Raw genomic sequence first — 24,030 nt, 5'->3', positions numbered from 1 at the left:
ACGGAGCAGAACACCGGCGGTGTCTACAGTCTCCAGGGAGCAGCTGGTGAGAGCTCAGTCGCACAAGCACACAGGCAACAGGGACACAGCGTGAGACACAAGCATGGGCCACTACTCAGTGACGACCCCCGTCCTCAGAGGAAGCGCTCTTCCCGAGAGCTGGCTGACAGCCCAGCAGGCCCCACATGCCCCTCTGCACCCCTCTGCTAACCCTGGCACCTATCGGGGGCCACAGCCAGGCCAGGCCTGCACACCCGCCCAGGCCAAGGGTGGGGCAGGCAGCTGTGAGGTCTGTGAAGATGCCCCCAGAGCTGATAACCGCCCGCGTGACTCAGCACCCCAGGAGCCGACAGGGAGGCTGAGTCATCCCGGGTGGAGGTGGGAGGAGGGGAGACTGGCGGCCCCGATTAGAGCCACCGCTTGGCCTCCCCCCCTGTTTATCTGCAGGCACGGCCCTCGGCAAAGGTCCACAGCCAGGCTCCTGGGCCAAACCCTGACCTAGACAAAGTAAACACCTTCATCGCCTGGAGCTGGAGACACTCTAGCTCCTAGCAGGTCCACACTCACAAGCAGAACTCACCCCTGGAAGCACACCTGTGCGGCGAGGGGCTGAGGGCTAGACCCACACCGGGTCCCCCTGCAGACCGCAGCCCTCCCCACATCCAGGAGGGCCCCTCAAGGGTCCCCGGAAGGTCATGGGATAGAGGGTCTGGGTTAAGTGTGTACACAAGTGCCTCAAATCAAAATGTTCTGCCTTAGATTTTAGAAAAATCTGTGTAAAAATCCTCCTCCCAGCAAAGAAGAGGGAGGAGAGTGACCTGGGCACATGGTCACTCCCTGACCCCCCAGCACACGTCTACTGGCTGGGACAGGACGGTGCCGCAAATCGGGTGCCCAGGGCTGCTCACTCACACTCCTGGGCGAGGCCCACGTGGACAAGTGTGCCTAGGTGTCCCGACTGGCTGCAAGGCTTGGTGCGGCTCCAGGTGCCTGGAGAGCCCAGGCTATGTGGGGTACACCAAGGTGACCACCGAGGATGCGCCAGCCCTGCTGGAGCTCTGAGAAACATACCGTCCCTGCAGACATGCTGTGAAGCAGCATGACGCGCAAGGCATCGCCAGTGAGACTGTCTCACCCGTGAAACTCCCACCAGTCAGGCCCTCAGAGCAGATGTCCAGTTTGCAGGAGACAAAGGGATTGTCTGCAGAGAGATGGGTCTAAAGGAGGAGAGAGTTCTAGATGGAGAGGAGGGGAGCGTTAGAGGCCTGGGCACACAACCCCCCACGCTTCTGTGGGCTGGTTTCTGGTTTTCACTCCAGTTTAGACAGGCTGACAGGAAAAAAATGCTGTGATGACTGGGATACGTTTCTATGAACCAGACACTAGCTGCTACCTGCCTAAGTTAGTTCTGTCAGGTATGGTGTACAACAGCTGTCCCCTCTCAGAGACGCTTCCTGAAGTATGTAGGGGTGAGCAGACAGGCGCTCTGAGACCTGTCGTCCTCAGCCAGGCAACGGGGTCGGGCAGAGGAGCCAGGGGCAGAGGCAGCAGCCGTGGGACCTGAGACAGGGGCACAAGGGTCATCAGTCTACTGTCTCGAGCCCAGGGCGTGCTGAAAACTTCAAAGCAAAAAGAGTGTACGTTTTTATATGACTACAGGAAAGAGGAAATAAAACCCGTCCACTCTTTACCAAGCATTCAATTCCTCCCATTGCTCACATCACTCCCTCTGTGCTCTGAAGTCCTACGCTGCCGTTTCCTGCGGCTTTAACCTGGGAGGGACCCACCCGCTCACTCCAGCGTCTGGCTTCACCCCCGTTCTCACCTGCGGTGGCCACAAAACACGCTAGTGTATAAACTACCACCCTGTCTAACTGTTCTCCAGCCACTGGACAGCAGGATTATCTCTAGCTTGCTTATTATAAAAATCCGCATACACTTTAAAGTCTGCCTTCTTCCCTGACTGCCGCGCCCAGGGGAGTCACACACTCGGCTATCACACGCCGCTGCTCCCAGAGATGAGGGCCTGCCTGCAACATCCAGGGCGGGGCCACGGCGGCTCCTCACACCCCCGCCCCTCAGGGGCTATCAGAGTTGATGGGTGGACAGCACTGGTCATGGTTTCGGCCTGTCTTCAACAGCACTGAGTTCTTTCTGTGGACGTCTGCAGTACATAATGACATAAACAATAAAAAGACACTGAATGCACACACGCCACCCAAGTGCACGAAGCAGAAAGCAACGCTTCCCCTCTGGGCACCTCCAGCCCCACAGTCACCAGCAGAGACCACTGTGTCTAACTGGCAGCTCTCCACTGATCAGCAAGGGGGCAGTTTTGAGAAGACAGCTCCCTTCAGAATGAAGAACGCTTTTCTCCAGCATTATTTTGATTCTAAACTCTTCAGTGAGATCAAAAAAGCCTTGTGAGACTCAGAAGGCAGCTGAGGTGGCAGGCCCACTCCTGCTGGAATCACTCCCGCCACCACGCAGGGAACAGAGCACACTGCCTGCTCCTTGTCACCAAGGCACAATCATTCTCTCTCTGACACTTCTGTACGAAAGCCACCTGCAGCTCACGTGTGTGACCAGAAAGAATGACTGGACTCTCCAGTGAAATCTGCTGGTGGAGGAGTGCCATATTTAACTGAGCACACGTCTCCTAGATTTCAAAGTTCCTTCGCAACACCAGCCAGTCCTTACCCACACGTGCTTCTCATGCTTATTGAGATCCCTTGTATTCTGACAGCTTCGTGCCGTGCTCAGTTGTGTCCAACTCTTTGTGACTCCATGGACTGTAGCCCACCAGGCTCCTCTGCCTATAGGATTCTCCCGGCAAGAATACCGGAGTAGGCTGCCATCTCCTCCTCTAGGGGATCTTTCTGAACCAGGGATCGAACCTGCATCTCTTGCACTGGCAGGCGGTTCTTTACCACTAAGCCAGCTGGAAAGCCCTTTGACAGCTTTACCAAGAAGAAATTTCCTCTAACTAGTGAAAACAAAACTTCAGACAGTGCTAGGAACTGCCTTAAGAAGTAATTAGGCTTAATTATAAAACAACCCAACGTAACAAATGTTGCTGAGAATGTAGAGAAATTGGAACTCTCCTACATGGCTGGTGGGGGTGTAAAATGGTGCAGCTGCTGTGGAAGACAGTCTGGCAGCTTCTCCAAAGGTTAAACACTGAGTCACCACAGGACCCAGCAAGTCCATTTCTAGTATGCGTCCAAGGGAAATGAAAACATGTGTTCACACAAAACTTGTACATAAATGTCCTTAACGGCATTTTTCTTACAGCCAAATGGTGGAAACAACCCAAAAGTTCACCAGTAGATAAAGTATGATCTCCATTCAGTGGCATACGATTGAGCCATAGAAAGGGATACACATTACAACACGCATGATTCAATTAAAAGATTATTTTAAAAACCCTCAAGGGCCTACTGTAGAGCACAGGGAACTATATTCCATATCTTATAATAATCTGTAATGGAAAAAACCTGAAAAATATACAGATATGGCAATCACTTTGCTGTACACCTGAAAGTTATATATCAACCACACTTTAATTAAAAAAAAAAGATTATGAAACACTGGATGAATCTCAAAACCATTACATTAAGTGACAGAAGTTAGACATCAAAGCTCACAGACTGTAAGATCCCTTTCACATGAAGCATACAGAACAGGTAAACCCACAGAAAGAGAAAGCAGACTGGTAGTTCCCAGGGCTGGGAGAGGAGAGCACATTGGGAATAACTGCTGTCCTTCTGGGACAATGAAAATAGGGAGGCAGTGATGGTTACACAACACTGTTGCCAGATGCCACCAAAATGTCCTGTAGAATGATTACAATGATATGCTTTATGTACATTTTACTTTAAAAAGAGGGGAAGGATGAAGTTAGACTCTTCTAGCTCCCAGGAGGGGCCAGTGCTGTGCCCAGAGTGGGCTGAGTTGAGTGAAGGACGCAGTAACCGGAAATGAGTCACTGCCCCTCCAACCCCTCCCTGAGCCCCTCTCCCAACCCCTCCTCCTCAGCACCTCCTTCTCCCCCCACCCCTCCCCCGTGACTCCCACCCTTCCCCCAACGCCCCCTCCTCCCTGATCTGCTCTTCAGTCATTTAGACTCACCCTCAGTGCAAACACCACATTGAAAAGAATCATGGTGGGAGCCTCCCTCTTTGGGGACGGGTCAGTTTTGGAGACCTGTGAAAGGGGCACAGTTCTATGAGTGAGAGCCACCACCTGCCAGGACAAGCACTTGAAGCAATCCCACCGCAGGCAGGATGATGCTCCAGAGTACTTGGAACCAGAGGAGAACCAAGCCCGAGGCCTCTGAGAGGCACCCAGAGTCTGCACAGGCAAATGCACGCTGCACGGACAGACGGTCACGGTGGAGAAAGGAGCAGAAAATTGCTGTGACCCAAACAGACAAGACTGTCCCGTCACCTCGAGTGAGCTGGCTGCCCGGAGGAGACGGCATGGGCCACTGGGGCACCAGCCTGCCCAGGCCCCAAGCACCAGCTGCCAACAAGCGTCACCAGCAGGGGCAAAGGGATCCCTGGGCCACCCATCAGGCCAGTCTCCAGCCCTGTGCCTCCAGTTCTGCAGGCAGGGTGGCGAGGGGCTGCCAAAGGCCCCCACCCCACCCACAGGCCACCAGTGGGGTGGAGCCAGTGTGGGCAGGGCGGGTTCCCCAGGGACTCTGTCCCCACCGTGTCCCCTGCCCTGGCAGCTCCTGCTATCTCAGAAGCTCTCCTCCAGACGAGAACACCTGAGGACCACACCCCAGGCCCTCACAGGATTTCTGGATCATGTGTGCGTCACATCAAAACGCTTCAGAATCCCAGGGACACTGGTGTCCCTGCCTGCCTCCATGCAGAGGACTGACTGGCAGCTCCAGTGTGCAGATCCCCTTGGCTAACAGTGCATCCAGTCTCCACGGAGAACACACAGAGCGGGCTCAGCACGACAGTGAGAGCTGAACTGATAATACTATTGGCTAGGATGCCACTGAATGAGCAAGAAGAAATGCCTGCACTGCTTTATATAGAGCTCAAGGGTCTGACACACTGCTGACCTCCCTCTCTTGGCATCCCCCCAAAACAGACATGGTGTACACAAAGGGGAAGGCCACGGTCCAGAGAGACTCCAGATGCAAACAGCAAAAGCTCCGGGCAGGGACTCAGGGTCTACGAGGAGGTGCAGGTGGGCAAGCACCTGACGGCTCTGCCCTCCACAGCCCCAAAGGCCACAGAGCCAGGGGCCCGTGCCTGCCCGGGAGCCCGTACCTGGCCCAGCGTGTGCTGCAGCAGCGTCGGGTGCCCAACAAACCGCACGTTGTCGATCTTCAGTTCAAACTTCTGGCCACACATTTCAGACTTGGTTGCCAAAATTGTTGCCAGAATGACATCTGAAAACCTTAAAATTTAAAAAGACAGTGGAGTGAGAAGAGTTAACTGAGAGCCACAGCAGCAGGCCCACTGCCCTGGGTGGGGGCGGCGCCACCGACCGGGACCGGGAAGCTTCCACCCGACGGCTGCGCTTCGGAAGCAACCCCCAGGGTCAGGGCAGAGCTACAAGGTGAAGGTGCGAGCGGTCCCGCAGGGCATGTGCTGCCACCCTGGCCCCCGCCCAGGCAGGAGGAGAGAGGCGTCTGCCCTCAGGAAGGCTGCAGGCACTGGCAAGGCCCTGAGGAACCTTGTTAAGGCTCGGAGGCCGGGGGCGGGGGCTCCCTTAACGGGCCCAGGGGTGCGGGGCACCCCCCAAGCCCCCAGACGCCAGCCCCTTGGTGCTGACTGAGGCCCAAGGGGATGCACATACTGGAGCCTGTGAACCGCTCTCATCCCAGGGCAGCTCCCGGGCCTCCCGCACCCTGAACATGTCACCCCCCAGCTTTTATTCAGGAAAACATTTCAGACACACGGAATGCGCAGATCCACTGACTGCGAGGATGGAGGGGCAGAGAGAGGTGGAGGCCACGGAGGAAGAAGGGCTGGTGAGCTGGCTGTGGGCCCGGCAGCACAGCCCCTTCCCTCCTGCCTGGGGCACTGGGGTGGGGGCGTCACCACAGGGAGGAGAGTGCAGGGCAGCCTTGTCTCCAAGCCCCGGCCTGGGGCCTCCACTCTGCAGACACAGACGCCCCATGCTGAACGTGGAGCCAGAGGGCAGCAAGTCCTGTGCTCATCCCCCCACCAGGGAAAAGCCTCTCCAGCATCCAGGTGGGAGGACAGGCTGTGAGGAGAGGGCTCCACAGGGGCCACTGAGGACACAGGCTTCCCGAGCAGTGGGGCTGGCGGCAGCACCCCGGGGCTCTCCCAGGGGCCACGCTCTAGGGGGCACCTGCCCCGAGAACCCTCGCCCCCGGAGGAAGGAGGGCCGCACACTGTGCGCGCTGCTGCTTCCACTCGGCTACAAAGCAACCAGACACCACGGGACTCAAGGGTCCAGGAAGGGGCCCCGCGGTAGCCCGTGCATGCCCAACACCGGATGAGCATAAATGAGACCAGCAGCCACGGGAGTCCCTCGGAAACCGCTGAGGCCCAGGGCGGGGTCACACTGGCGTCCAGTCTTCCTCCAGGACTGAGATGGCCCTCTAGCCATGCTCAGTCGCCCGGGGTCCCCAAACGAACCAGACACAGAGGGTCTGTCAGCAAGGGCCGCCGTGCCTCTCGCAGTCAGGGCTGTGGTCGGCCCTTCCCACACGGACACCATCAGAGATGTTCTGGAAACACGGGGCTTGCAGCCTGGCCTCGGCTCCCACTGTGGGGCCTCGTTCCCGGGAACATGGCCCTCTGGTGAGTCAACCAGACACCGGAGACTCTGGGCCTTTCTTCAAAACCTCTTGATGGCTCGCTCTGCCCGGGAAGCAATGCCGGTGCCTGGAGACCAGAGAGGACACGGGGCGGTGGAGCCTCCCTGACACTGCTGCCCCAGCAGCTGGCCCAGCGCCAGCGCCTCCTGCCCTATCTCAGCAAACCCACCGCCACTCTGCCACCCCGTGACTCAGGGCACCACGAGGACAGATAGGAGAACACCACCCACCGCCCAGAGACTTCACTTTTTACTGTGATATGAAAAATCTCCTCCAAAACCTCTGCTCTGCCACGAAGAGCCACAGACAGGCCTGAGCCCTGGCCTCAGCCTCCCGTCCAGGAACCTGAGTCCACCGGGCCATAGGACGGGCCCTGAGACTGAGAGGCAAGCAGCAGTGGTCTCATATCTATAAGCCTCCAAACCCCAAGGCCGCCTGAAAAGCACTCTCCCCACCTGGGCCCAGAGAGCAAAGGTCTGCAGAGGGAACCAACCACAGTCAGGTGCTGCTTCAAGTAAAAGCCACCCCCAACCCCCAGCAGGCACTTGGGGAGACCCCTCTGCTCTCTGGCTGCTCTGCTTGTGTGGGCAAGTCTGGCCCACACAGAAATCCACTCACCAGAGCTTAACACTACAGGTTTATAATGAGAAAAACACCTGAATGGCTTTATACAGGAGAAGGCAATGGCACCCCACTCCAGTACTTTTGCCTGGAAAATCCCATGGGCGGAGGAGCCTGGTAGGCTGCAGTCCATGGGGTCCCTAAGAGTCGGACATGACTGAGCGACTTCACTTTCACTTTTATGCATTGGAGAAGGAAATGGCACCCCACTCCAGTGTTCTTGCCTGGAGAATCCCAGTGACGGGGGAGCCTGGTGGGCTGCCGTCTATGGGGTCGCACAGGGTCAGACACGACTGAAGCGACTTAGCAGTGGCAGCAGCAGGCTTTATACAGCATCTGCCCAGGTAACATGCACAAAGACAGCTATGTCATGAGATGTGGGGTCAGGCAGTAACAGTCATAAATGGCAAATTGAAACAAAAAGTGTCAATATTTGTTTGGGGTTTTTTTCAGGCCACGACATGCGGCCTGCAGGATCTTAATTCCCCAACCAAGGATTGAACCTGGGCCCCAGCGATGAAAGCACCAAGTCCTTACCACTGGACGATCAGGGAATTCTCTCAATATTTGTTTGATGTTTCCAAAATTTACAAAAATCCTTTTCCCTTGTTTTGATGATGAAAGGCGTGGTAAATAATGATATATTTTCATACACTAAAATAATTGTTATAAAAACTAACATTTCTACAATAACTTAGAGATTAAAAAAGAAAACACATTTAGAAAGGTGAACCAGTGCAGCTGGAAGTCAAACCAAGACTGTCCACTCTGAGACACCGGGGAACAGGGCGCATTCTCCGGCCAGTCCAAAAACAGATAGCGGGACAGCTTGGAAGGGCGTCCAACTCTGCCCTCCTCATTCTTGGGGCGCCCAGGTGCACTGCATACCTCCAAACCCGGGGGGTGCCCTGTCAGGGGCAGGAGGGCCCCCTGCACTCCTGCCTCTTAGAGAAGTGTCATATAAAGCCCACAGGGACATTTTAGTGTGTGATGGGCACAGGGCAGCATCCAAGCCCAAGTGCCACAGGGGACACTCAGCCCTTGCGACAGACCTCACAGACCCCTCTGAGAGATGGAGGGGTGATGACCAAGGGTCTCTCTTGGGAGGGGCAGGTGGGGGAGACAAGAAACCCTACTTGCCCAACACCCTCCCAGGGGCACAGCGTTTGCTGGGAGGAGGGGGCATTTGAGAGCATTCAGTCCCAGAGGTCCCTGGGAGCCAACCCTGTCTGGGTGCTCAGGTTCAGAGCACTAGACAAGTTCAGGCGCAGAAAGGGCAGGGGCTGCAGGAAGCCTGGGCACTCGTGAGGCAGTGAGTCTGTGCACCCGGCAGTCCACCCCCAGCACCGAGGGAAACCAGGAGTCCAGAATAAGCAGGGAGAAGGCAGCGGGAACTGAGACAGAGGAGGGTGGGGAAGCCTTGGCCACCTTGCGGCCAGTCACCCGCCAGCTGGAGGACTCGCTCACTGCGATGGGACCAGGGCCATCAAGACCACACTGGTTCTGAAACTCACCAAGAGCTACAAGATCACGATTAATGCAGCGCTAAGGTCTGGCAGAAGTACCCCCACTTACACTAACCACTGAGGTCAAGACTACACCACCTGCCACCCAAGAAAGATCAGAAGAACAGACTCTCCCGACATGGAAGACTTACCACACAGTCCTCCCAGGAACGCTCAAATCCTCATGAGTGAACTCAGGCTGGGCAAGGAGGGTAAGTTCCCAGGAGCAAGAACGAGGCCGAGGGCCCGATCAGAGCGCAGCAGCGCACGCTCGCGCTGAATGCCTGCGCGGGGCTCAGTCTTTCTGCCCAAACATGTCAAGGAGCTCAGATAAGGCCCCACAGGCGAAAGGCTAGGGGAACCGCACAACGCCACCAAGTATCTCAGCCTCAATTCCTGAGACCCTGTGGCTGCTGCACAGCTGACCTCCCTAACAGGAAGACAGAATCTTTTATAAACTTGACCTTCAGGCCTTAAGAGAAAACAGACAACATCCATCTTCTTCTCTCCCTACTTGTCATCACAGGTGGCCACTGAGAACCTGAAATGTGGCCAATGTAACTGAGGAACTCAGTTTCTACTTTTATTTGATCTTAGTCCATCTCAACTTAAATGGCTAGCCAGTCAGGACAACCCTGGGTAGCACAGCTCTGCACCCGCACTCCTGTGGGGCCAGCCACCACCACACTCAGAGGGGACCGTCAGGCCCGTCAACACAGCTTCAATCTGGCAAACCAACAAGCAGGAACACACTGCTAGTTCCAGAAGGAAAGACCCCTCTGAGAATGACAACCAAGGAGAACAGGGAGTGAGTGTGAGGTACATCACTGCATTGCTCTGGGGAGACATCTGAGCTGGGTGGGGGTCCCCTGGGTGCCAGGGGCAGAGCAGGAGCTTGGCAGGTCATAAGACAAAATACAGCCGGGCCCTGGGGCATTAACTTGCACCTCTGATGGTGTGGGGGCGCGGAGCGCAGTCAGCAGGTGCTGCTGCTGCTACTGCTAACAGTGTGCTAAAATCACCAACAAAGGCATTCTTACGATCAATGAGCATCTGCAGAGACCAGCTCTCCCTAGGGAGCAAGCCTGTCTGGCACCCTGACTGACCCACAGTGTCTTACTCCTGTCCCCTGGTCTCCTGTCTTCATCATGCTAAATGCAGGATGCATTCCCCAGGAAACATCCTCACAGTCATTTTACTCTAAGCCTCTGAAAAGTCGCTGCAGCCAATAGGTCTTGCCGGCCCTTCTCCCAGACTGTTCCAAGAGCTCTTTCTGAGTCTTCAGTGGCCTGAGCCTCGCATCCGCAGAGCTTGGAGGAAGGCAGGCAGGTGGCCAGCCCTGCTTGGGACCACCTGTGACACAGGACAGGGCCAAAACGCACTCAGTGGGTGTGCACTGCAATATGCCTTTCTATGCGCCTCACAGACAAGAGTCTGTTCCCAGGTGCCACTTTAAAGGACAAGACATCCACAGGCCTCGATGTCAAGCAGAACGACCCACACGATGCCCAGCAGCCCCCACATCCCTGCCTCCTCTCCTGCTTCCAAAACCCACCCCCTTCAGAGCCAGTCGGCGGTCATGCCAGAGGCCCCGACATGCTCATAGAAAAGAAGAGAAAGCACACGAGGCAAAGGCAGGTGCCATGTCAGAGAACCGAGGGAGACGGCGCGAACGCCTCACATGGCCAGGGCGCGGGCTGGGGCCCACAGATGCCTTCCCACGGACATAATCTCATGCAGGACTGGCAGGTCACAATCTTGTCTCCTTCATCTGGGGCTGTACCACTATTTCTTAAGCTTTAAAATGAATGTAAGAAGGCAGAAGTGGCCATTTCTCAAGGTTGTCACCCTGAGAGCACTTCCCAGAGAGAAGGGGGGAGCATACCCAGAAGGAACGGGACCTGCTTTCCTCTGGGCCCTAAGCCCAGGTCACAGCAGCACTGGCTCTCAGCCTGCCGTACCACCCGGATGCTGCGCTGCATCCAAGCACCCACATTCAACCTCTGGACACGAGCTTGAGGACGAGGGTCCAAAGACACCACCAGGGTCCCCTCCTCCGTGCTCCTCTCACGGGAGATAAACATCCTGTAGGGACATGGCCCCATCTAGTCTCCAGCCTGTCCCACCAACCACACAGCCCAAACCAGGATCATGGAACCGAATCACAAAGAAAGCCAGAGACGGGCACCACAATCCCATGTCAGTCTGCCTGAAACACCCACCAAGTGGAGAAGAGGAACGGGGCTCTTGAGGGGAGAAAATGTCTGGGCCCAGAGGGGGCCGATGCCCACAGAGCGGCTGCAGAGCCCATACCTGGGGTCCCCATCCTGGTCTTCAGCATGCTCTCCGGCGCTGTTGACAGCGTATCTGCTACGAGGCTTACCTGAGTGAAGGCAAAAGGGGAGAAAAGCTAAGAAAACAGGACCCATCCACATATGGGAAGGTTGTGGAACCATTAAAATTGATGGTTTCTGCTCTAGGATTAGAAGAATTAATACTGTTAAAATGGCCATACTACCCAAAGCAATCTATACAGATTAATGCAGTCCCTATCAAATTACCCATGACATTTTTCATAGAACTAGAACAATCCTAAAATTTATATGGAATCACGAGAGACTCAGAGTTGCCAACCAATCCTGAGAAGAAAGAACAGAGCTGGAAGAAGAATCCTCCCAGACTTCAGAAAGCACTAGAAAGCTACAGTAATCAGAACAGTGTGGTACTGGCAGAGAAACAGCCGCCTGGACCCCTGGAGCAGAGCAGAGCCCAGAGACAAACCCACACACCTACGGCCAACTGAGGCTCAACAAATAAGGCACGAACACACGATGCAGGCGGGCTCCTCAGCAAGTGACCTTGCGAAAGCGGGACAGCCACGTGTAAATGAATTAGAACACTTCCTCACACCATACATGAAAGTAAACCCAGAACGGCTGAAGGAATTAAATATAAGACACAACACCATAAAACTCCCAGAAGATAGGGAAAGCCTTCTGACATAAACTGTAGCAATATCTTCTTAGGTCGGGCTCCCCAAAGAAATAAAAGTAAAAATAAATGGAACCTAATCAAACTCTTAAGCTTTTGCATAGCAAAGGAAACCACAGACAAAATGAAAAGACAACCTACAAACTGGGAGAAAATATTTAGTGATACAAATGATGTGACCAACAAGGCTTTGTTTCCAAAGTATACAAACAGCTCATACAACTCAATATCAAAAAAAAGCAGTAACACAATCAAAAATGGGCAGAAGACCTAAACAGACATTTCTCCAAAGAAGACATACAGATGACCAACAGGCACATGAAAAGATGTTCAACATCTCTAATTATTAGACTGGTGGTTCAGTCACTAAGTTGTGTCCGACTCTTGCAAACCCACGGACGGTAGCCCGCCAGGCTCCTCTGTTCCTGGGATTTCCCAGGTAAGATTAGTGGAGTGGATTGCCATTTCCTTCTCCAGGGGAATCTTCCCAGCCCGGGGATCGAACCTGGGTCTCCTACATTACAGGCAGATTCTTTACCAACTGAGCCATCACGGAAGCCCATTTCTCTAATTATTAGAGAAATCTAAATCAAAACTACAACTACACCAGTCAGAATGGCCATCATCCAAAAGTCTGCAAAGAATAACTGTTAGAAAGGGTGCAGAGAAAAGAGAATCTTCCTACATTGTTGGTAGGAATATAAACTGGTGCGGTCACTATGGAGAACAGCATGGAGGTTCCTTAAAAAGTTAAATACAGAGTTGCCATTTGATTCAGCAATCCCACTCCTGGGCATATACCCAGAAAAGACAAAACCTCTAATTCAAAAAGATAAATGCACTGCAGTGTTCATAGCAGCATTATTTACAATAGCCAGGAAACGGAAGCAACCTAAGTGCCCATCAACTGATGAACGCATAGAGAGAGTATGGTACATATGTACGTGGGAATTTTGTTCTTGTTCAGTCACTAAGTCAAGTCTGACTCTTTGCGACCCCATGGACCACAGCATACCAGGATCCACGGGGTTCTCCAGGCAAGAATATTGGAGTGGGTTGCCATTTTCTTTTCCAGGGGATCTTCCTGGACCAGGAATCAAACCCATGTCTCCTACATTGGCAGGAAGATTCTTTACCACTGAGCCACCAGGAAGTCCTACAATGGAATGCCATTTTGCAGCAACATGAATGGACCTAGAGATTATCACACTAAGTAAAGTAAGTCAGAGAGAGAAAAATATTATATGATTATCACTTATATGTAGAATCTAAGAAATAATACAAATAAATTTATTTACAAAACAGAAACAAATTCATGGACACAGAAAACAAATATACTAAGACAAAAACCCAAAACACAAAAACAAATATCATATATTAACACATAATGTGGAAACAAGAAAAATGGTACAGATGAACCTATCTGCAGGGCAAGAATAGAGACACAGATGCAGAGAACAGACATGTGGTCACAGTGGGGAAAGGGGAGGGTGAGACAAATTGGGAGAGTTCAGTTCAGTTGCTCAGTCATGTCTGATTCTTTGCGAACCCATGAACCACAGCACGCCAGGCCTCCCTGTCCATCACCAACTCCCAGAGTCCACTCAAACCCATGTCCATTGAGTCGGTGATACCATCCAACCATCTCATCCTCTGTCATCCCCTTCTCCTCCTGCCCTCAATCTTTCCCAGCATCAGGGTCTTTTCAAATGAGTCACCTCTTCGCATCAGGTGGCCAAGGTATTAGAGTTTCAGCTTCAACATCAGTCCTTCCAATGAACACCCAGGACTGATCTCCTTTAGAATGGACTGCTTGGATTTCCTTGCAGTCCAAGGCACTCTCAAGAGTCTTCTCTAACACCACAGTTCAAAAGTATCAATTCTTCGGCGCTCAGCTTTCTTTATAGTCCAACTCGCATATCCATACACAACCACTGGAAAAACCATAGCCTTGATTAGACGGACCTTTGTTGGCAAAGTAATGTCTCTGCTTTTGAATATGCTATCTAGGTTGGTCATAACTTTCCTTCCAAGGAGTAAGTGTCTTTTAATTTCATGGCTGCAGTCACCATCTGCAGTCATTTTGGAGCCCAGAAAAATAAAGTCTGACACTGTTTCCACTGTTTCCCCATCTATTTGCCATGAAGTGATGGGACCGGATGCCATGATCTTCGTTTTCTGAATGTTGAGCTTTAAGTCAACTTTTTCACTCTCCTCTTTCACTTTCATCAAGAGGCTCTTTAGTTCTTCTTCACTTTCTGCCATAAGGGTGATATCATCTGCATATCTGAGGTGATTGATATTTCTCCCGGCAATCTTAATTCCAGCTTGTGCTTCCTCCAGTCCAGCGTTTCTCATGATGTACTTTGCATATAAGTTAAATAAGCCGGGTGACAATATACAGCCTTGACATACTCCTTTTCTTATTTGGAGCCAGTCTGTTGTTCCATGTCCAGTTCTTCCTGACCTGCATACAGGTTTCTCAAGAGGCAGGTCAGGTGGTCTGGTATGCCCATCTCTCTCAGAATTTTCCACAGTTTATTGTGATCCACACACTCAAAGGCTTTGGCACGGTCAATAAAGCAGAAATAGATGTTTTTCTGGAACTCTTGCTTTTTCGATGATCAAGCGGATGTTGGCAATTTTATCTCTGGTTCCTCTGCCTTTTCTCAAATTGGGAGAGTAGGATTGACAAATATATACTGATAGCTAGCTAGTGGGAAGCTGCTATACAGCATAAGGAGCTCAGCTCAGCGCTCTGTGATGACCTAGACGGGGGAGAGGTGGAGGTCCAAGAAAGAGGGGATATTATTTACACATAAAGCTGATCCACTTTGTTTTACTGAAGAAACTAACACAACATTATAAAGCAATTATACAGAATATCTTTTAAAAAGACAATAAATGTCCCACAGGAAAACACAGACACTCCTTTTGTTAATAATCTTGGAGAGCAGAAGGCCTTTCTATGCAGAACAAAACACAGAAACCACAAAAAAGACTGAACACTTGACTCCATAAAAATCAAAACTCAAATGGCAAACTGGCTAAGTATGTACAGCTTTGTCACAAAGGCCTATCTTTTCCTAAACATATTAAAAGCTTCTTCAAACCAACAACAACAACAAAATAAGCAATCCAAAAGGAAATTAAGCAAAGGTTATGAGTAGGTTCTTAACTAAAAAGGAAATCCAAATGACTATAAAAACAGGAAAACATGCTCACTCTCAGTCAGAAGGCAAAAGCCCATTAAAACTACTATCGGATGAAAAGTTTTCACCTATCTCATGAACAAACATAGAAAAATCTGATCTATTAAAAATACATGGCTCAACACAACCATGCAAAGCAATTTTCCTCCAAATACATAAATTTTAATATAAGAAACTCACTATTAACCCTTGGATCCAAACATTTCATTTCTAGGAATTGATCATATATTCTGCAGAATAAAAAAACATACATAAAAGACATTCACACTGCCAGCAAAAGACTGGAAACAAATGTCCATCAACAGAGGATCGGATGAATAAACCATAGTAAGTTCTTCCTATGATTCTGACCATAGTTTTGAATCTATGTCAAAGGTGTAGAGTGAAAATGAAAACAGGGCAGAAAAGTGTGAACAGTGCGCTCACTTGTGCTTAGAAAATAATGTACGTATATGCTTGCATTTACACCTAAGATTCTAGAAAGATGCACAGGAAAATGGTAACAGCATCCGACCCTACAAGGGATGTGGGTGGCTGGGGGGTCAATGAAAGGAAAGAACAATCTTTTCATAATCTAAACCCCTCTGGGCCTTTAACACTTTTTCCATGTTAACAAATTTAAAAATAATTTTTTTAATTAGATTAATTATAAATTGAACATCCACAATAGTGAAAAACAGCAAGTAACCTAAATGTCCATCCGCAGGGAAAGAGTATCTTCCTATCAGGCAGCTGTGCGCTGCACCAAGAGGGAGATGATCTGTCTGCTAGGCAGGAAAAGGCTTCAAGACAGACGGTTCAATGGGAAAAAAACAGCGACTGAGAACATCCTATGTGTGGGAGGGGGAAGAAACCCAAAGTAATAAACTATTTTTCTGTGGATATATATTTGGTGTCTACGTTCAAAAGGAACGCTTTTCAAAATGGTAAGTGGTTAACGGGGGAGGAGCAGCAGAACTGATGGGAAGTGGCCAAAGAAAACTCCGATGTCCCTGCATTTCGTAACTCCATCCCAGCTGAATACATGCACATTGTGCCTTTATCCCAGGTAAAAGGCTAGAGAAACCGATGAAACGTTAGCAACAGTGATTTGACATGTTTAAACTATGAGGGATTCTTTTTGCTCGTTTTTACTTTTCTATACTTCCCCAGCACTCTGTGATGAGAAGGCACCGCCAGTACCGACACAACACGGTAACCCGCTTCCCCGCTCACAGCGAGGGAGGCGGCGCCCGGCGCCCACTTACTCGTCTGGGACGCCGAATGCTCCTGGCTCCTCTGGAAAGGGTACCTGAAGAGCAGCTTATTGCCCCGGCTCCCCGAGCTCACCAGAATCACGCTGATGGGGCTGGTGTTGTCCCCCATCCTGCCGGGAGCCCGGGGAGGGGTCGGCCCGGGGCCTGGGTGGGGGCCCCCGAGGATGTCGGGCGGGGGAGGGGCCGAGACCGGGGACCCAGCGCCCAGAGGACGGGCCGTGGACCGGGCGGAGGCAGCTCTGAGGCAGTCGGGTCGGGGGCGAGGGGCGGATGGGGCTCTGAGGAGGAGCGGCCCGGGGGGGAGCTGAGGACCCGGGACCCAGCGCCCTGGGGAGGACCAACTGGAGGCGGGGGGATCGAGCGGAGCCAGACCCACCGAGCCCACGGGCCAGTCCCGCACCCCACACTCGCGAGAGGCTCGCGAGACTTCGCGACAGGCTCGCGAGACTTCGCGACAGGCTCGCGAGACTTCGCGACCGTATGAGGCAAACTTTCGGAAGCACCCTGTACGGAGATCGGCGACCTCTGCGCAGGCGCCCTGCCGTGTGCGCAGGCTCAACGCCGGCTCTGGGCGCTCGGCTTACGCGCATGCCTGCGGCGGCCCGCTTCTGGCCAGGGAAGCCGGTGGTAATGCAAATAGGAAGCTGGCTGGCTTAGCCTTCTGGCTCGAGGGATGGCTCTAAATGTGCCTTTCTTTGTTGTAAAAGTTATTAAAGTACCACGGAGTGGGGGAAAATGTTTGCAAGTCATGTATTTGATGAGGGAATTGTATCCAGAATATATTTTTTAAAAACACTCAGTACTCAACAGGAAAAACACAGGTGACCCCCTAAAAAGTGGGCAAAAGACGTGAATAGATAGTTCTCTGAAGAATATAGACAAGGAACCTGGAAACGTGAAAAGATGCTCAAACATCACTAGTTAGAGAAATGCAAATCAAAACTGGTGAGGGACAGGGAGGCCTGCCATGCTGCAGTCCGTGGGGTCCCAGAGTCCGACACCCAGAGTCCGACACAACTGGGCGACTGAACAGCAACAAATCAAAACTAAAACGAGACGCCGTATCACACCCACGAGGATGGCTATACTTGAAAAATATAGTGAGCAGATGGTGAAATCGGAATTTTAAGACACCACCGGTGGGAGCTGAGGGGATGGGGGTTCCTTTGGGGTGATGAAAATGTTCTAAATTGTAGCTGCATGACTCTCTGAACATAGTAAAACCCACTAAACTGCACACTTTGAATGGTTGGAATGTATCATATGTGAATTCTATCTCACAAACCAGCTACTTTTAAAAAGTAAAAAAAGCACTCCACCCACCCCACCCTGTGGTCCCAGGAGGTGACTGTGGTGGACAGTCTCCTGCGACTGTTTTCAAATCTTTTCAGGCACATCAGATGGATGGGAAAGTAATCAATGGGCTAAAGAAGGAGCATTTTCTTTTATTTATCTAGTTGTGTGTGTTGGGTCCTAGTTGCTGCATGCAGAACCTTCACTGCATTAGGCAAGATCTCCCCTTGTGGCACGCGGACTCTTCAGTCCTGGCAGGTGAGCTCAGCCGTTGCTGCATGCAGGCTCTGTTGCTCCAAGGCATGTGGAATCTCAGTTGCCTGACCAGGAATTGAACCCAAGTCCCTTGCATTGCATGGCAGATTCCTAACCAGTGGACTACCAAGGAAGTTCCAGGAATGGAACTTTGGCATTTTCATTGCCAAAGTAACCTCTTTCACTGAGGGTAACACAAATGTGTATTTTGCAGAACATATTCATGGGTTGAATCTCCCAGGGTAATGGGTACATATCTCTGAAATGTCTCAGATGTTCCCCACAAACATATTGCCCTGCCCAGGACTGCATAGCATTGACTTTTTTTATCCCAAAAAAAATGTCAAAAAAGGAAAATAATGTCTCATGTTACATTTTTGTATTACTGAGGAACAGAATTACCTGTATTGCTTATTTGCCAGAGCCTAAGAAGTGCCTTCATGTTTCCTTTTGTGTTGTTTGTCCTTTTTAAAACCTTTCTTGGAGAAGGAAGCAGCAACCCACTCTAGTATTCTATTCTTGCTTGGGAAATCATCATGGATAGAGGAGCCAGGTGGGCTACAGTTCATGGGGTCAAAAAGAGCAGCTGAGTAGCTTTCACTTCACTTCCATATATATACAACTTTAATATCATACCCATTGAGCAAAATAAGTTTCATAAAGGTGTTTCAGATCTTATTTAAACTAAATTAGACCTTTTGTATCCAGAACAACAATGTTCAAAATTTCACAGGTCAGTTTTGTTATTGTATTAGTCCAACATTAAACATTTAAAATGCCTGTTAAAAAATAAATTAAAAAAATAAAACCTTTCTTATTTATATTTTTGGCTGCAGTTGGGTCTTTATTGTTGTGTGCGGGCTTTTCTCTAGTTGTGGCGCGTGGGCTTCTCATTGCGGGGGCTTCTCTTATTGCGGAGCACGGCCTCTAGGACACATGGGCCTCAGTAGTTGTGGCTCAAGGACCCTGGAGTGCAGGTGCAGTCGGTGCAGTACACGGGCTTAGTTGCGCTGCATCATCTGGGACCAGGGATCAAACCGGTGTCCCCTCCATTGCATGGATTCTTAACCACTGGACCACTAGGGAAGCCCCTGTTTATCCTTTGTTTATGGGATCTTTCTTTGGTGAAATACTTTTATATCCACGGCCTAAAAAATGCTATAGATATTATGGATAAGGAAAGAGACATTTCTTCCATACAGGGCCTCATGTTCTATGTAGAATAAGGGTAATAACACAAATGGGTCTTCCCTCATAGCTCAGTGGGTAAATAATCTGTCTGCAGTGCAGGAAACCAGGTTCGATCCCTGGGTCAGGAAGATCCTCTGGAGAAGGAAATGGCTACCCACTTCAATATTCTTGCCTGGAGAATCCCATGGACAGAGGACCCTGACAGGCTACAGTCCATGGGGGTTGCAAGAGTCAGACACGATTTAGTGACTAGACCACCACCACAGCTAACCTGTTACAGATTCTGCAAGCCCTTTTTCCAGTCTAGAATATATTGATTTTTTTTAATATTTTATTTATTTATTTGACTGTGTCCGGTCTTAGTTGCAGCATGCAGGATCTTCATTGCCATGCCTGGACTTCTGTAGGTGCAGCACACAGGCTAAGTTACTCCACAGCAGGACCAAACCCATGTCCCCCACATTGCAAGGCAGATTCTTAACCACTGGGCCACCAGAGAAGTCCCTAGAATATACTGATTTTATGTATCATCAAAAGATTTCTGAGTTCTCCCCCAGTTCCCATGAATGTCCTCGGAATGGAAATAAGGACACAGGAGCAAGAGGTGAGGCTGGGAGAGCTGTATGGATGGGGCCTCCCTGCCAGACGTTGGGAATCTGCGGGCACCCAGACGTGAAAGCCAGGACTCTGGCTCAGGTCTCCTTCCTCTGACTTCCCTGGACATGCTGTTGCCCCACTGGATGGGGCTATGACCCCAGAACTGGCTGTGCTTGGGCTGGGGGAAGGCCCAAAAGTGGAGAAACCACCATTCCTATATTACCCTCTCAGGGCCCACTTCATGCTAGGAACCTTCCCCAGAGCATTCAGTGTGTATTTTCTGGCTGTGTGGCTCATGACTTTTCATTGCAACAAGCACTGGTATCCATGAATGGTGAGGGGAGCTCACCAGGACACATCCCTCCCCGAGGCTCAGATGCAGGACTCTCTCAGGCTGGACTGAAAGGAGTGGGGGTCTGAATTCCACAGCACCCTCCCCAATGGCACCTCAGTGTCCATGTCCGTCTGCCTCCCTGGGCTGTTAGGGTCACTCCCTGGGCCAGCCAGCCAGCTGCCGGCAGCAGAGGGACTGAGGGTAGGTGGCCCCACTTTGGACTCTGGTTCCCCGACAGGAAGCACAGTGGGAACTAGCAGCCTCCTGGGCAGCGTCGGGCCCAAGCTCGGCCTCTGCTCCCTGCAGGATGTGCCCTCAGACGCCTCCCTGCAAGCACCCCACATCTCCAAGTCCTCATTTTCTTTGTCTTTTCTGAGGGGAAGCCATGCCTTGTAGCTTGTGGGATCTCAGTTTCCTGACCAGGGACTGAACCTGAGCCACAGCAGTGAAAGCACCGGATCCTAACCCAGGGCAGGGCCAGGAGGCTCCTTGGACGGCTAGGCCTTATCGGTCCTGCCACTCGGTCTGGCCCCGATAGAGCCACCATCGATGGTCGAGCGCCAGGCGGGGCTCACAAACCCTATCTCAGACCGATGTGATATCTCCACCGTCCCCACCACAGGGTATCTGCCCAGGAAAATCCTTCACCTATAACAGAACAACAGTAATCTTGAACTCACACTGCTGTGCGCTGAGGTCACACAGCAGCAGCTCGTCCGTCCTGAGAGTGAGGTGGGGGACCCGCTCAAGGTTAAAACAGTGAAACCAGGGCTAACAAGGGAGCTCATCCTGCCCAGGGTCAGCCAGGGGTTGCTCTCGGTTTGGGGAGGCGGGGAGGAAGCATTTGCAGACCCCTGGCTCAATCTTCTGCTGAGACCATGGCCCCTCTGAGCTCAGCCCCAGTACACAAGCTAGAACAAGCCTGGCACTTGAAATTCAGCCCAGAGGCCAGCAGGTCTCAGGGCCCTGAGGCCCTGCACAGGCCCAGCCCCTCTTGTTTCAGGTAGAAGAGCAAGGCCCAGAGACAGAAAGCCTCGCACGCAGCAAACCTGTCTCCTCTGCCCACTGGGGCTCCGCCTCCACGGAAACTGTGAACATGTAACCTTCCCGAGCCTGTGTTTCCTTAACTTTAAACATGTCATCTTGAAAAATAAAACTTCTCTCACAGAGCTGTGAGGGGAAAACACCCGACATGAGAGTACCCAGCCCACACCATGCCCAGGACTTAGAGAACACGCAGTTCACACCAGTCAGAGCCGGTCCGCAGACCTCACCTCACTCCACACAAAAGCAATCCAAGCTGGACTGTGGCCAGCTCGAAGGACCAAATGGCAAAGTTCCTAGAAAAGTAATGCAGAAGGTTCACTTCACCTCAGCCTTCAGCACAATGCTTATTCCACTTCTTAAAAATTTGAGGGAAAATTTGCATAACACAAAATTAACCATTTGAAAGTGAAGTTAATTCCACAGCATTTCATATACTTATAATGAGTGCAACCAAGGTCACACTAGTTACAGAATATTTGCATCATCCCATCCCCCCCATCCCCGCCCCCAGCCCTTGGCACACACTCATCCACTTTCTGTCTCTGGGTTTGCCTGTTCTGGACCCTTCATATAAGGGGAGTGCCACAGTGTATGGCTTTTCGTGTCTTGCTCCTTCACTCGGCGTAATACTCTCAAGGTTCATCCACGTTCTGTCAGTGCTTCCTCTTTACATTGTTTTCAGTCACTCGGTTGCATCCGACTCTTTGCGACCCCATGGACTGCAGCACGCCAGGCTTTCCTGTCCTTCATCTTCCAGAGTTCGCTCAAACTCATGCCAATTGAGTCGGTGATGCCATCTAATCATCTTATCCTCTATTGTCCTTTTCTCCTGCCCTAAACCTTTCTCAGCTTCACTTTCATGTTTGTTTAGTAAATATCTCACTGTACGGAAATACCATCATTTGTTGATCCATTCATCCATGGATGGACATTCATGTTGCTCCCACCTTTTGGCTGTTACCTATAGAAAGGTACATTTTTAAACTGAATTTTTAAACATCACTTAATTTGACTGCATTAAAATTATAAATTTCTGCTCAACCAAAAACAGCAGTAAGAGCGTGCAGGCAAAGTACAGACCTGGGGGAGATACAATATATGAAACTGACAAAGAACTTACATCCAGAATACTTTTGTAAGTATTCAGTACAGTTCAGTAGCTCAGTCATGTCCGACTCTTTGCGACCCCATGAATCACAGCACGCCAGGCCTCCCTGTCCATCACCAACTCCCAGAGTTCACTCAGACTCACGTCCATCGAGTCCATGATGCCATCCAGCCATCTCATCCTCGGTCGTCCCCTTCTCCTCCTGCCCCCAATCCCTCCCAGCATCAGACTCTTTTCCAATGAGTCAACTCTTCGCATGAGGTGGCCAAAGTACTGGAGTTTCAGCTTTAGCATCATTCCTTCCAAAGAAATCCCAGGGCTGACCTCCTTCAGAATGGACTGGTTGGCTCCCTTGCAGTCCAAGGGACTCTCAAGAGTCTTCTCCAACACCACAGTTCGAAAGCATCGATTCTTCAGCGCTCAGCCTTCTTCACAGTCCAACTCTCACATCCATACATGACCACAGCAAAAACCATAGCCTTGACTAGATGGACCTTAGTCGGCAAAGTAATGTCTCTGCTTTTGAATATGCTATCTAGGTTGGTCATAACTTTTCTTCCAAGGAGTAAGGGTCTTTTAATTTCATGGCTGCAATCACCATCTGCAGTAGTACTTTAAAAAATTAATTATTTATTTATGGCTGCGCTGGGTCTCCGTTGCTGCACGCCGACTTTCTCTCGTTGTGGCGAGTGGGGGGCTACTCTCTGGTTGCAACACGCAGGCTTCTCACCGCTGTGGCTTCTCTTGTTGCCAAGCACAGCCTCTGGGCATGCTGGCTCAGTAGTTGCACTGTGCCGTTCAGGTTCAGCTGCGCCTCCGCATGTGGGATCGTCCCAGACCAGGGATCATACCATAGCCCCTGCATTGGCAGGTGACTCCTAACCATGGGACCACCAGGGAAGTCCCTACCTAGAATCTCTTTAAATTTCCTATAAATCAATAAGACCGGCAGCACACTAGAAAAATGGCCACGACTTGGAAACTTCAACAAAAAAAGGAAGTGCAAATGCAAGGCAAAGGACAGCAGCTCTGTGAACAGGGACCTAGCTCAGCAGTGTCAGGAAAGTGCAAATTAAGACCACGTGAGAAGCTAGCATACACCCAGCAGAAAAGGTGAACCCTGAGACCCCGCCTCCAACTGGACCGACGTGACAAGCTTTTAGGAGAGTGTGGAGCAAGAGGAACTCACGCATCACTAGGTGAGTGCCAGGCGGTACAATCGCTCCAGAAAACATCTGCCATTAACTGCGGAAGCCGAGAACTCCATGCCCTGGACCCAGCAGCCTCCATCCTGGGGACTCACAACAGCCACTAAACAGCCCAAATGTCCATCCCTGTTACCCTGGGTAACTTGTGATATGTCCCTACCGGGAAACACAACACGGCGATGACAATCGATGCCCACAGCACCTCGGGCATGTCACAAACGTGGGTGACAGGAGATGACCCACTACACTGTTTCATGGACCTGAAAGCCAAAGGCAGGCAACACCAACTAAAGCGCCTAAGGACACACAGTAGTAGTAGTGTGAGTTGCTCAGTCGTGTCCGACTCTCTGCGACCCCCTGGACTGTAGCCCACCAAGGTCCTATGTCCGTGGAATTCTCCGGGAAAGAGTACTGGAGTGGGTAGCCATTTCCTTCTCCAGGGGATCGTTCCGACCCAGGGATAGAACCCAGGTCTCCTGCGTCGCAGGCCGATTCTTTACCATCTGAGCCACAGGGAAGTCCAAGGACACATAAGTGTGTAGTAAAAGCTCACTGTAAAGCAAGAAAGTAGGTTGGGGTCACCTTTGGGGAGGACTGG

General features: G+C 51.2%; 1 protein-coding gene across 8 annotated transcripts in view; it reads right to left on the bottom strand.

Annotated features, from left to right (window-relative positions):
- Positions 1–16,798, bottom strand: part of NPRL3 (NPR3 like, GATOR1 complex subunit) — a 32,944-nt gene extending 16,146 nt beyond the window's left edge. For 4 of the 8 annotated variants that reach the window (XM_052659298.1, XM_052659320.1, XM_052659349.1 and 1 more), the window contains exons 1-4: positions 16,391–16,798; positions 11,254–11,323; positions 5,292–5,421; positions 4,132–4,206 (exon numbers count right to left, since the gene is read on the bottom strand). In XM_052659298.1, the coding sequence (XP_052515258.1) occupies positions 4,132–4,206; positions 5,292–5,421; positions 11,254–11,323; positions 16,391–16,508 (393 nt within the window). In that variant the 5' untranslated portion in view covers positions 16,509–16,798. Of the gene's footprint in view, positions 1–4,131; positions 4,207–5,291; positions 5,422–11,253; positions 11,324–15,323; positions 15,374–16,390 lie in introns of all 8 variants that reach the window. The other 4 variants (XM_052659305.1, XM_052659326.1, XM_052659313.1 and 1 more) reach the window with 3 other exon arrangements.
- Between the last annotated feature and the right edge of the window lie 7,232 nt (positions 16,799–24,030).

Source organism: Budorcas taxicolor, chromosome 2 (assembly GCF_023091745.1).
Source record: "Budorcas taxicolor isolate Tak-1 chromosome 2, Takin1.1, whole genome shotgun sequence".
NCBI lineage: Eukaryota > Metazoa > Chordata > Mammalia > Artiodactyla > Bovidae > Budorcas > Budorcas taxicolor.
Note: the sequence above shows the minus strand (reverse complement) of the source record. Positions and strands in the feature narration are given on the sequence as shown.